Source organism: Crocodylus porosus, unplaced genomic scaffold (genome assembly GCF_001723895.1).
Source record: "Crocodylus porosus isolate Cpor-Errol unplaced genomic scaffold, CroPor_comp1, whole genome shotgun sequence".
In the NCBI taxonomy this organism is placed as follows: domain Eukaryota; kingdom Metazoa; phylum Chordata; order Crocodylia; family Crocodylidae; genus Crocodylus; species Crocodylus porosus.
The window spans coordinates 93,763,517-93,777,753 of NW_017728918.1; the positions used below are offsets into that span (position 1 = coordinate 93,763,517).

The following is a 14,237-nucleotide window of genomic DNA, read 5'->3' on the forward strand; positions in this document are numbered from 1 at the left end:
TCACCAAGCCAGCTACACATTGCCAATGGCAGGAAGAGAAAGTGAACACACAGCCCATGCTGGCTATGTGCCAGAGAGTCATGTTCTAGTACCCTCCGGCTTCTGGCTCGAGCCACTGTAGCTGCATTTCCTGAATCCAAAGTGAATATCTGTTCATTTTCTTATCAGTTTAATCTTTGTAGCTTAGACTAACCTGTGAAGACTGAATTAATTCAGCCTCAGGCTTTTTGACTATCTGTTCTTAGCCACAAACACCTACGCATAATTCACAAGATAAACCCAGAGATTTCAAATAGAATCCACAGTATCAAAAATATTCTGACCTGTTGTGCTCTTTCTGAAAAATTACTCTTTTATTTTTTCATAGCCAAAAAAGCCCAAGTGAAAGCTAAGACTTGGCATTTTTTAAGCGGTGTCATGAGTGTAATGAGGTGTATCTTGGCTCTAAGGATTGAGAAACACAGTTATAGGCAAACAGGAAGGAACCTGTGGAGTTCTGTCATGTCCATAGTTAGGCAAAAGCTGCATATAGGTTTTCAGAATTGCAGATGTGGAATCCTGAACCAAATTCTAACTAATTCTCACATTAGTTGCATAAGTATATGCTCATCCAGAATATATTCCATATGCCTCTGTCCATGGCAGAGTTGAGTCTCACTGGAGTTGATGATGCCAGTACAATCTTCAGTAACTTCTGCTTTTTGTTATTTCTGCCTTTGTGATGCAATAGTTGAGCCAGCTAAACTTCTACCAAAATATACTAAAGGCCAGTATCTTTTTAAAATCCACCAGTAAGCTACAGGATATTCCAAAAATGATACTTATTTTGTAAAAACCTGTCAAATGGATCCAGCAGGTCACAGTGTTTCGAAGGATTCTACTGTAACTGAAGTGAAATTGTATCAGCAGGGATCCCCACAGGTGTCAATCCATATCTTGTGGACATTGGTGCTGAAGTAAAGGGCTAAGGACAGACATTCAAAAAGCCTGAGCCTGAATTAATTCAGTCTTTGCAGGTTAAACTAACCTGACTAGGCTAAATCAGTTTTGTAACTGGACAGACATCCCAGAAATACAGGCACATGCCTGCAGGGGCTCAGGCTAGAAGCTGGGGGGCACTAGAGCAGCCCTCCCTTTGCTTCCACAAGACTGAGCTTAGGGGGATGTGGCCAGGCCAGGTCAGAACGCTCTGATTATTCTTTCTCCCCACACCCAGGCTCTTCTAAGCAGCCCAGCAGGGAATGTTTATCACCCCTAACTCAGTGGTTATCAACCCATTAAGAAAGCAAAGCTTCTCTCCATTAAGGAATGGAGCTCTTCTTAAACAGCTCTTCCAAGGAAGGACATTAAGCTACCTGTTGATTAGCTCCAAAAAACCTGTCTGCCTGTCATCTCCCACAGCACAGACCACAGCCAGCATGTGGTTGTTCCTTGTCTTTACCCTAAGATGTGCATCAAACTAACTTTATTTCATAATGTCACAATTTGCATATGACAGATTGTTCTGGTCAGTTAGTTCTAACAATCTTGTGATAGATCTTATCTTCAATTCAACATCCACTTCTCATTCGTAGAGTTTAGCACCTTCACTCCTCCCCTCCCCCCCAAAAAAGGATTGTCCTGGTTTTTTTCCCCCGAAACTAATGGTTCTTTTTCTTAAGGTTAATTTATTTGTTTCTTTGCTTACATTGTCAAGTAGCTGAATAAATAAGTGGACTGAAAAACATCAGTGTTAAGTTTTCAGGAGGTATTCCAGCCAAAACTGGCCTTTTAACCCAAAGGAATATGACAGATTTTTCAATACACTTGGTATATTAATCTCTTCTTGCCTGGGATGGCTTGTAGCATGCTTGCCTTCTTTTTATGTTTGACACTGTGTCAGGTAATCATTTACAACTAATTAGGGAAAGAAAATTCTTTCTCAAAAATGTTGAGTTCCTGGTAAAACTTGGCCTGCAGATGCTAAACGGTGATGCTGGGGTCTGAGGCAAGAGTAAGGGGTTGGTTTTTTTACTGTAAATAGTGCAATAGTATCCCAGTTATTTAATACTGGGAGCTCCACATGTGTTGGGAATTCTATTGGCACACCAGTTTGTCTGCCCAGAGTCCCTGCTTTCAAGCAGCTCCAGAGCCTGCTGCTGTTTGCTTTTCCTCTCCCTCCCTCCCTCCACCACTCCTGCCTTTCCTCCCCCCACCTCTGAATTCAGCAGCAGTGGGGAGGAGAAGATGAGTGGCAGCAGCAGTGATCCTCAACCCTTGCTTTCCTCTGCTGCTGAATTGGTCCCAAGTGGTGGGAAGGAGAAGGGGAAGAGCTCCATCAGGAGCTATGCTGATATACCAGTGAGTTCTTGGAGCTCACGGGCATGTAGGATCACATCAAAGGTTTGACGCCACATAGGCCGTGTCCAGACAAGCACGGCCGTGTGGTATGTGGCACTGCAGACACATCTGTAGTGCCACATACCACATGTTCAGTTGTTCTCTGCACTACAAGTGAGCAGCACAGAGAGTTTTTTTGACCCCAGGGATCAGAAAAACACACAGAAAAAAAGTGGGGGGCAGCATGCACCACCCGAAGCCAGAGCCTGGCCAGCCAGAGCTGCACTCCACTGCCAGTCAGGCTCCACACGGCAGACTCACCACTGCTGCAGCCCCAGGAGGCTCCCAGGACCCCAGGAAAGGCTGCTGAGGCCAGCCTGGTGCTGGTCCCAACCTCTCCTACACCACCTGGGGTAACTTGCCGTGCTCCAGAGTGCACATGGCACAGGCGTTCCCCAATGACAACTAGCAGCAGCACAAGGTACACTGCCACTAGATTTCCTCAAGGAACCAAACATCCATGCATGTCTGAATGCACATGCACAGTAAGTTCTCTTCACTGTGAATACTCCACCCAGCAGAAGGGGATGTAGCCACACCCTCATTGCTACCATCCTAGATGGTAGGGTTAGATCATAGGTCCATCTAGCTCAGTATCAGAGTATGGATGCGGAAAGGGATGGTGAACAGGGCTTGTCCAGTATTTCCCACGATGGGTCTATTCAGAGCTGTTCCTTGGTGGGAGTTAATTGGGGTGACTTCCCCAGGCCCCATGCTTTGGGAGGGCCCTGTGGAGACAGGCAGAGTGGCCACAGCCCTTCCCGGCCCCACTCTGTGCCACCACTGCACATCACTGCTGGCTTCGCATCCAGCTGCTCACCACTCCCCCCATCACTGCTCTCACTGAAGATTGTGTGGCATCTGGGGCGCATGGGGCAGTGCTACAACACTGGATATGCCCCAGGCCCCACACTCCCCTAGGGTCAGCTCTGGGTCTATTCATGCAATAGGAACAATTAATTGCCACCTAAAAGACAGAGTATTCCCTGTTACCAGCATAGCACTGTGGCAGATAATTCCAGGGGAAAGGGAGAAAAGGCTAGTCCTATCTACTACCCTATATAAAGTTTCACTGAGCATTTATATTTCAGGTCCATAATTGACAAATGTAGAGAGGGAGCAAATTAGATCTTTCATTTCAAATGTGATGTGCGTTTGGTAAATCACTTGTATTGTTTGATATTTATGAAATTGTAGAGCACAAAGTCAGGGACTTCTGTTTCAAAGGGAAAGACTGTTGTAATGTCTGTGTTATCTGTACTGAGAGGCCCTGATTCAGGGAAGCACTTAAGTGCATACTTAAATTAAAGCAAATGTAATTATTGATGCAATTAAATGCTCTCCTGAATCTAAGCCAGAGAAGGGGATACAAGAATACATCTATTAAAATGTGTATATATTGCTTCTCCTATACCAGTTTTTTGTAAGATATTTGTTGCCCTGTACAATCATATAAAAAGCATTTCTTGTTCTTCTTAGTTGAAGAACAAGATTTTTTTTTCTTACTGTGCAGAAAATCTTTTAGTTTGGGTTTTTGTTTCATAGTCATGTGCCCTTCCCCTCCCCCCCCTCCCGATTTTAAAGGATTAAAAAGACTTTTGAAGAACTGTGGTTTTCATTATGAAAACACAATTCCTCACAAATGTTGGAAAACCCACATCATGTTTCAAACATGATATACTGGTTTGGTTGGTTCTTAACCTTTTCCTTTCAGAATTTTCTGTTGCATGATTTCATTCTATATGGGTGGTTGACATAAGTAGTCCTACATTTAATTGGCTAGATATGTGTTTGTGCAAGTGTGTGTGTGAGAGAGAGAAAGAGAACAGATATAAAAAAAGTGGATTTAGAAAAAAATATTTCAACTGACACAGCATGTCTTATCACAGCTGTTTTGCAACCAACAAAGACAAACCTACCTGTGCTGTACATTAGAGTAGTAATCAAAAACACTCTATTCTAGGTTCTCCTCCCCTTACTTAGTGTTCAGAAAGTTACCATGCTGAAAACAGTGTTATCAGAACGAATAGACACGCGAAAGGAAGACATAGACATTGGGCACAAGTTTTTTGAAAATGTCTGAAGTTAGGCTCCTAAATTCATATTTAGATGCCTGAATTAATGGCTGCATTTCAAAAGTGCTGCATATCCAGCAGCTCCCACTAGTTTAGGGCTGCAGTCCAAGGAGATACTTAACTCTGTGAGGATACAACAAGATACTTAACTAAACATGTGAGTAATCAGTTGACTTTGAATGTCCTTAACTACTTCGTTATATTGGGATCCAGATATCTACATATGGATTTAGCAGCATAAATTCAGTTGTTCTTCCATGTGTAGGGAGTGCAGGAAGCATAAGCGATTACTCTGTATTTTAGCTTAAGATTTTTCTTTCTGAATCCTCTGAAACAGGTTTTCCTTGAAATTATATATATATTTGTTTTCTTTTGGCTGCTGCTTTCCTTCAGTCTATTTCTCTTTCTAATAATTTAAAACTACTGTTCATTATTTACATTAAACTGTCTCTCCTGGGTCTGCTTTCTGTAACCTTTCCCCTCTTAAGAATTCCAAGAATTCCCTGACTTTCCTCAGGGGGATTTTAGCCGTGTTTTATCTGAGACTTGGGGCTACGTTGTTAGTAATTTTTAAAAGTAACTATATTTAAACATTTACATTTAACCTCTATATAGATTTGCCATTGAAACACGTTTTAACACAGCCATGTATGTAGGAAAATATGTAATTTTTATTTCACTTTCAGCCTTTTTTAGTAACTGGCTGTAAATCTCCACATGTATAATGAAGGAACCTTTACAATAATAATAATAAAAAAGTCTGACACACACGCTAAGGGCCAGTTATTTCAACTGCTTTTCCTGGATTCTGTTGCATTCTTTTTCTTTTTTCTTTTTTTAAATGAAGACGTGTCAGAACCAGAGGCCTTGTACACAGTATAAAATGACCCCAGCACAAACCTCCGGCATTCCAAATCCTTTACTCCACAGCTGTTAACATCAGCCAATCCAGCATCAGTCTTGGCTGCTGTTAATACAATCTTTCTGTCTCCCTCCCCTTCCTTCTCCTCCATTTGCTAGAATGCTCAGTGATGTTTTACATTAGGTAAAGGCAATTATTCTAAATCTTGGTGAGTCAAGAGTTTAAGGCTTATGCATTTTGTTGTATGTCATTGTATATTAATACCATCCTTATCACTCCATCATCTGAGTAAAGATATTTTTGTGGAAAAGGGGCATTCTTTCCAAAGCACAGATTTCCTTAATTTTAAAGGCAGTTGCTCAGAAGGGATTTTGTCTGAAGTAGCCAAATAAATTACTTAAAGCACACCAGTTTTCTTACAGTTCTGGACTGAATCATATTTTTTCTAAAACACGCCTGAGGGATTAATATTGTCCCAAAAATTGTCTAACATTTTCTTTTTATATTTGTCTACTCTAGGATATTTCAAAGATGGTTTGGCTTCCATTGCGACTTGGAGATCTGATGCCACAATGAGGACTCACACACGGGGGGCCCCGAGTGTGTTTTTCATAAACGTGGTTTATTTCGCATTGGCGTATAGTACTGATGAGAACCCAAGAACTGTGATTCCTTTCATCAATGCCAACTACGACAGCTACCCCATGCTTTACTTTTCTAAAGGAGAGGTGGGAGATTTGCGGCTCAAGGCGGTCACTACACATCAGCACATCACAGATCGGTTGACTGAGGCGGTGCAGACCATGCTATCCAATCCACTGGAGTACCTTCCTCCCTGGGACCCCAAGGAATTCAGCGCTCGGTGGAATGAAATATATGGAAATAACCTAGGTGCCCTGGCAATGTTCTGTGTCCTCTACCCTGAGAACCTCGAAGCCATAAACATGGCCAAGGACTACATGGAAAGGATGGCGGCTCAGCCTAGTTGGTAGATTTTTGTCTTTTTGTTTTTACTGCGTAAATTCTCTTGTAGTGGAATGAATGAATGTGTGAATGCACAAATGACGTTCTTGAGTGCATTAATATGCAGTTATAGGCTTTTATATTTGGTAGATATATCCCAAATTGCGTTTCAGTTGCCATGACATTCATCTTACTAGCAATTGATTTTGAGAATTAGTAAGTCCCTCTTATATAAAAAAGATATACAAATGACCTTTCATCTGAATTGGACATTAGCAGTTATAAATTACTCTAATGCTGAGAGAAACTACTTGAGTGGTAAGATTAAATGCAACATAGGGAAGGTGGCAAAGTTTGGGGACTAGAAAATACTAATAGAGGTCTAATCTAAGGTGTTACCTTGTATCTCTCTTGTAAATAGATAGAATGACTGACCTGCTTAGATGGATTTCGCTAAAAAAGAAAGCAAATGGAGATAGTCTTCATTTGTTAGACACCAGTGTATCTCAAATGTTTAATTTCAAATTACATAAGATTGATACTTATTGGGGGTTTCTACACGTGTATTTATGCCGGCTTAAATTTACTGTGCAGCAATTTACAGTGATAATAGGCTGGCATCTACACGTGCAGGTGACCTAGGACTAAATTTAGGACTAAAGCAGCCTGCTATGTGCCCCTTTGGCCACCAGAGGGAGCTCCAGCTTTCGGCCAGATGGCTGCCAGCCCTTGGGACTAACTTTAGTCCCAAACTGAAGTCAGCAGAGGCCCCCTGTGTTACTGTACAGTAACTAATTGGGCATAAATTTGATACCTGCATGATGCAAGTATCAAATTTACACTCAAGTATGGGTGTGCATGTGTAGACATGTACCCGTACTGTGCAATATTTTCGGTTACATGTAAGTGCACCCACTGTCCCTCACAATGACAATACAGAATGTGTTTTCTTGATTAAATACAGTATGAAATATCTTATATCTGTTGAAGTTTAGTGTGCCACCAGTTACTGTTCTGAACCCTCTCTTGAAGATTTAAAAATTTGGATTAACAGGTAGTCTTTTTCTTGCTTACTCTCCTTGATTTTTTAAAATTTCGGCTGCTCAGTAACCCAACTTCAACCAGAGGATTGGACGGTACCATTGCCCAAACCATTCTAAAGCTTGCTGGTTAGGGCGCTCTCTGGAAAGTGGGAGATTTGTATTAGAATTCCCTCAGGCTGAGAAGGGCCTAGGACTCAGGTCTCCCAAAAGTTAGGTGAGTGCTCAAAATCACTGGACTATTGTACAGAAGATGGCCACTACCACCAGCCAGTTCAGTGTAGGAGATGCTGAAGTGTTCTGAATCACAAGTGAATGGAAGCAACTAATGGAGACCCTGAGTCAGGCATCTGAGTTCTTAAAAAGAACAGGAATTCAGACATACCCCTGTGTTTAGCATTTCCTCTAGGCACTTCTGCTATTTCTGGATTGCTTTTAGGTGGTCCACTGACTGTGTAGTAATTCTGGATGCATAAACCCAATCAAATTATATCAGCCTGATGGGACAGGGCACCTAAGGTATAGAGGTTCCAATAATTAAGTGAAGTACAGTATAGTGTTTGATGGTGGTGTTTATTGTAGTACTTCTTGTTTCTATCCCTGAAGTATGGGAGGATACATTCATTCTATTTACTTTTACTGTATAAGCCCTGGATCACCTTTTTTCTTTATAAGCCAACCTTGTTTGGCATCTTACATTTCTAATATGAGCCCTATATTTAGTGTGCAGCCATTGTTGATTTTCATATATTTAGTAGTAAATGTCACGTCAGACCTGTAGTTTAACTTTTAAGGGGAAAATGTTACAAACCCAGTTCAAGTACGTTATTGAGTGATTTGTCTCTCTGTGCTTTAGACAGTGGCTTATTGTGAGGTCAGTGCTTTCCTCCTTATTTGTTCCCTGTAATGAAATATAATTGGAAAATACAGCATAAAAGCAAATGACAAGATTATTCAAGATTAACATCAAAACTCCACCTTAATGTCCCTGAACATACAAGAAGCAGCTTTAAGAATTGTGGTTTTAATATAAAAAAAGGCACAGGAGAGATGAAGGTTAGAGGAAAAGAGGAATTGAATGCAGATTTTAAAAAAGGAACTTGTATGTATTCTTCATAAATAGTTTCTAAAAAGTAAAAGCAGTGATTGATCTTTTGCAAAATCTGCTTTTAGCTTGTCCTTGCCTAAATCTTTTTAATATGCTATTTCCTGTCAGGTTCTCTTTATAAATAGCCATAATAATTAAAAAGAACTCATAAGAAGCCTTATCAAGCCTTGTCACTAGGGAAGTATTCTCTGTATGTCTTTTCATACTCAAGGAAATTCCCAGTACCCTCTGTTGGTATTTTTGGTTGTCACAAAATTGTTTTAAGTGTGAGGTAAACATTCCACAAAGGTGTCTCAGGATTTGAAAGACATCAGTGCTGTGAGTGTCACCACACCTTGAACTGAGTTGTTGAATAATCATGGTGATTCAGGAGCTAGAATTAGAACAGATGGTGGAAGGGAGTGGGCAGAGGATGCAAAAAACTAAACTGGGAATGCCACAGAATAGTAGTTTTATCCAGGGCTATGAACAGACATTCAAAAAGGTGGAGCCTGAATTGATTCAATCTTTGCTGGTTAGTCCAACCTGCGAAGATTGAACCAATTTGCTAGTGAATAAACATGTACTTTTGACTCTGGAAATGCTGGGATGTTGGAGGACTCTGATTTAACTTGAACCAGGAAGGGGTCTAGGACACAAGTTCCATAAACCAGTTTGACCTCAATCGGTTAAGTCTTATACTACATTCAACCAGGTTTACCTCAAACTGGTTTTGGCCATTTTGAAACTGGTTTATGTGCACTGAAGTTATGTTCTGTTACAGGTTTAAACCAGTTTCTGATCACTTAAAAATGCTTTATGTGTAACTTCTGTCCCTGGCCCAGGTGCCTATACAGGGAGTTTTGAGCAAGAGATAGTGGTGTGACAATTGCATTCATACTTCTGACAATCAATAATAAAGATCATCCAGGACTGCTCTGTAAGCTTGGAAGAAGTTTCTGTCCTTTGACTTCTGTCAAAATCCCTTGCACGGAGTGGGGGTTTTTTCCTCAGTATTAGTATCTAGGTTGAGAGAATTTAGCTCTTGGGCTTTTTGAGGTGTCCCACCTTTCATTTTTCCCTGCTTTGCAAAGGCTCTGTAGTGCCAATCCATGGCATTATGGTGGAATTTATGGTCCAAAGTTTTTCATCAAGGTCTCAGTCCTAATCTTTCAGGCACTCGGGGACTTTCAATCCTAAAATATCTTGAATATCTGATAAAAGATCACCTGAAGATAAAAATGGTGGTTACCAACTTTACTTCTCTGGCACCAAGCTACTTTATACAATATGGGTAAAAAACAGCTTAGACAGCAACTGCAGACTGTGGAATTAATTCCCTCAGGAAGTAACAGCAACCATCACAAACCTCAACACCTCCTTCTCTAAATAGAAAGAATATTTATTTGACTTCCCTAGTCCAATAAGCAGGTTGGAGTGGGTATATGTGTGCGTATTTGTATTTAAAGTATGGGGGGCGTTTCTCAAAAATTTCCAAATGGAACACTTCATTGTGTACTATTCTTACCCTGAAAAGAACAAATGTGTGACAGATGTTACTTGCATTGCTTAGTAAACTTATAGAAGGCACAGGGACAGTACTGTGATGAGTTTGGTGTAGGAATCTATATACAGTAGTGCATGAAATATCACAGTAATGGAACTTTAGAAGACTTTTGCTATAGGGCACATCCAGATGAGCGCAGCCTTGCGGTATGTGGTGCTGCAAATACATTTGCAGCACCACATACTGCACAGTCTGGTATTCTCTGCATTGCAGTGGTGTGCTGCCCAAGCATATGCTGTGCCGGGGTTTCTTTCTGCATGTTTTCTTGACCAATGGATATCCAGGGGTCAAAAAAAACCATGGGGAAAGAACCTGGAGCAACACACGCTCAGCCAGCACGTGCTGCTGAAAAGTGGAGCTAGGCTGCCTGTTGTCTTGCTGTGCTGCCAGGCAGACTCTACACAGCTGAATTACCACGGCTGCAGCCCTGGGAGGCCCCGGGACCCCAGGTAAGGCTGCTGGGCCCAGCCCAGTGCTAGCCCTGCCTTCCCTACCTCACAAGGGGCAACTTGCCACACACCAAAGCCCTTGTGGCACAGGCATTCCCTGGGTACACCTCTGCTCCTTGTCCCCAGTGAAAGTACACTGCTGCTGCTTGTCCCCAGTGAACCAAATGTCCATGTGCATCTGGACGCACCCATGGAGTGCAGTTTCTTATACCTAATTTGCCTGGAACTTTGGAAAAAGGAATTCCTTCTATATTGTTAAATGAGTGTAGCCCCACTGATTTAATAGTTTTGATGCTGGTACATAGTTTCATATGGAAGCCCATTTTACCCCAGAGGTGTTTATCTGATTAGAAGGAATGTTTCAAATCTGGTCTGTTGCTGTTCTTTTAAAGTTTTGCTGTTAGAACTTGATCCCTTTGGCAGTCCTACCTGGATTTTCTCTGTGATCTTTGCTAAAATTACCTTGAATCTAAAAGTAACGACCATAGTTTTAAAAACCCCAAGTCCAAATCACTTCATTTAAGAAATATTTTAAATGAACTTAAATAAGGTTTGAGATCTGTAATAAAACCAAAATGAAAGGCATATCGGTGATGTTTGCAAAACTAAATAAAATAAATGTGGTTCAGCATGTCACAAATCATTGTTCTAGGGCAGGTGTTAGCTTTCTAACAGAGAGGCTGAAATGGCCCAGCTAGGGTCAGAGGAAGGTGGGCCTGGTCCCCTCTACTGCTTCTGCCTGCTGCATGGCTGCAGCGTGATGTGGGCACAACCCCTACTGCCAGTGTCCATGCCACCTGACTACAGTGCAATATGGGCAGACCACCGTCTCCACTGGAGTCTCGGGTGCCTGGCAGTGGTATGGTACAGGGAGAACTCCCCAGAGCCCCTCACAATCAAATGCTGTCAAAGCCATGGCTCTGCTAGCTTGATCCAAAGGTCCAGAGACCAGATTTGGCTCTGGCTGTATCTTGCCAACCTCTGTTTTAAGGCAGGAGTGGCCAACCTGTTGCACCTGTGCCACAAGTAACAGAGACAGCCTCTGTTTGTAGCATGGGACAGACCAGTGACAGGACAGTCAGCCTAGTGACAAACTGGGCAGAAGCAACAGATGGGGCAGGAAGCAGAAAGCAGAGCAACAAATTGGGCAGGGGAAGGGGATCAGCTTGGTATGAGGTTAATTTGTGGCACACCTGCCAAAAAGATTGATCCTTACTGCTCTAGGGCAGTGCAGGATATATAGAAATTAAAAAGTAATTCTTTATTTTTAAATTTAATTTTTATGTTAATGGGAATCTTTTCATTTCCTGAGTCTACTTTCATCTTTACTGTAATTATGAAAAGATGGAAGTCTAATACTATTATGTGAAACCTTAATTCAATTCATGTTCATGTGGTCTAACAGAAAATTGAGCTGTTCGTTACAACAGAAAAATTTGATAGCATATTACTGATAACAGAGTATTGGTAGTCACAATGGGCGTATGTAGATGAAATGTCGGCCCTAAATTGAAGAGGTGAGTTTTAAAAAATACTGCTTCGATTTAGGGATGATTAAACCTCCGTGTCATGCATACACCCCACTGACTTACCTACCTCTCCAGCAGGGAGGGGAGGGTGAGCTGCCAGTGGGCAGAGCAGTCCTTGGGCTGTGGGGAACCGGGGAGCCAGTGCTTCCCTCCACAGCAGTGTCATCTCCCACCCCCAGGCAGCACCTGCCCATAGGCACCCGGTTCAGGCGGTCCCAGGGACACCACAGTCACGGAGGGAAGCACCAGGCCCCCACGCAGCTCAGGCAGATAGGCAGGCTCCGGGGGGGAAAAAAAAAGATCAGGCTTGCCGTTTTTCTTGGGTGGAGCCTGTTTTCCTGGGATGCTGCCAGGCTGTCTGCAGGGCTTCCTGCAGAGCCGCGGAGCTGCACAGAGCCCAGTGCTTTGCTCCGCAGCTGTAGGGGCAACAAACTAAAACTCCTTGAACTCCTCGAAGGAGTTTTAGTTTGCAGTGCCCCAAGTCATTTAAGGTGCATTACACCACCAAATTTCCTACAGTGCCTGGAAATAATGCGCATTACACCACTGAGGCATGCAAACACCAACACCATTAAAGTGGTGCAAAAGCATTTAGCCCACTTCAAAGCGCCATACCCACATGCCTCTCGTTTTGTCTACACACAGCCGATATCTTTGTCAATGATTTATTATTAGATTAAGCAAAAGACAACAGGCTATGGGTAAGCATAGTCAATTATTAAAGTAGTGATATGTAAGCAGACCATACTTTGGACTACAGAAAGATGGAAAAAGTACTTCAAAATATCAGTCTTATATGAAAATTTTTGCACTGGACCTTAAAGGGAGACAAAGGGACCCTTTTTAGACAGCATCAATGAATTTGTTTAATTTTCCTGGGATTTGATATGTTAAATTGTTTGGGATTTCAGGGAAAGTTTGTAGCAAATTATATTAGCACTGTAGTATGTTATCTGAGCAGCTTCTTACAAAAAACAGAGGATATTTATCAAGGTTAAAGCTCCATGGCGTTTTATCTGTCACTGGTCTCTAGAACACTCCCTTGCTAGAATGCATTTTTGGCTGATGGGATGTGTAATAGTGATTCTTTCCATATGCCTTCTCAACCTCTTCCAGAATTGAGTGATGTAATTAGAGTCCCCCAACATGTAGAAAGATTTTAGTCAGATTTTATATTTTGGACAAAAAAAGCTTGCCTTACGGATGGAAACACCAATGCTCTGCAAAATGGCAAATTCTGCATCCTTGTTACACTGAGAGATTTTGTCAGTCAGTGTACTAGAGTTTAATATTATTTGCACAGTCCATGGACCATTTTTAATACAAACATTTTGTCAGCATATAACAAGGAGAATATGAAATAAATCCTCCTTCATGGGCTTGTTATATAAAAAAAATATAGTTTCCAAAAAAATATACTTTCCCCAAAAATAGAAATGAATGAAGTGGTGATTTACAGGGGACTGTGACATAACAGTCTTGATTTTTCCTCACTAACTAGAAGCCTTCTGTTATTTTTTGCTTGTTAAAACATATGGAGCTCACAGTATCACATCTAGCAGTGTCTTTCTACTGTTCAGTGCACCATACCTTTAAAGTTTTATGTTGGTCTCTGAAAGCTGGAACATCTGTCAGAGTAATGAGAATCTGCCATCATCTACCTTCAAATAATGATCAATAGGGATTTATAGGACTGTCATGGACACTTCTGTAAGAGAGGCATGAAGGATACAGAGTTAATTTGACTTATCCATGCCTTCATAAAAATAAAGAGACAGAATGTGAAAACTGTAACAAAAATACATATCATTTGAAAATTAAATTTGAGTGTATAACTATTCAGTGTTACAGGGGTGTCAGTTGTAGCCGTGTTGGTCTAAGGACATAGGCATACAAGGTTCTTTGGGTGAATCTGATATCTTTTATTAGACCAACTAAATAGTTGGAGAACAATTTTTAAGCAAGCTTGCAGGTTCATAACCCTTCGTCAGGCTAAGGAAGTTTCAGCAGTTGGTGTGTGCTCTTCCTGGATGGAATGAAAAGTAAAGAAGCCAGAGGCAGTGCTGGTATGCATACAGTGAAAATATAGATGGAGGAGTCAATGGGTGAGAGACAGGCTGGGTGTGGGGGAGAGAAGGGGGATGAGTAGTGGAGAAGTAGCTGGCGAGTCATATGTCAGGTAGGTTATAATGTGTCATAAATCCAATGTCTATATTTAGTCCATGATTTTTAGTATCCAGGAGGTTGATGAAGTGCAGTTCATAGGCTCATCTCTGGGAAGTGTTT

General features: G+C 41.6%; 1 protein-coding gene across 1 annotated transcript in view; it reads left to right on the top strand.

Annotated features, from left to right (window-relative positions):
* The window catches only part of LOC109312144 (dermatan-sulfate epimerase-like), a 330,716-nt gene that overhangs the window by 287,675 nt on the left and 28,804 nt on the right, over positions 1-14,237 (top strand). The window contains exon 13 of the mRNA XM_019538188.1: positions 5,836-6,304. Coding sequence (XP_019393733.1) covers positions 5,836-6,304 — 469 coding nt within the window. The remainder of the gene's footprint in view (positions 1-5,835; positions 6,305-14,237) is intronic.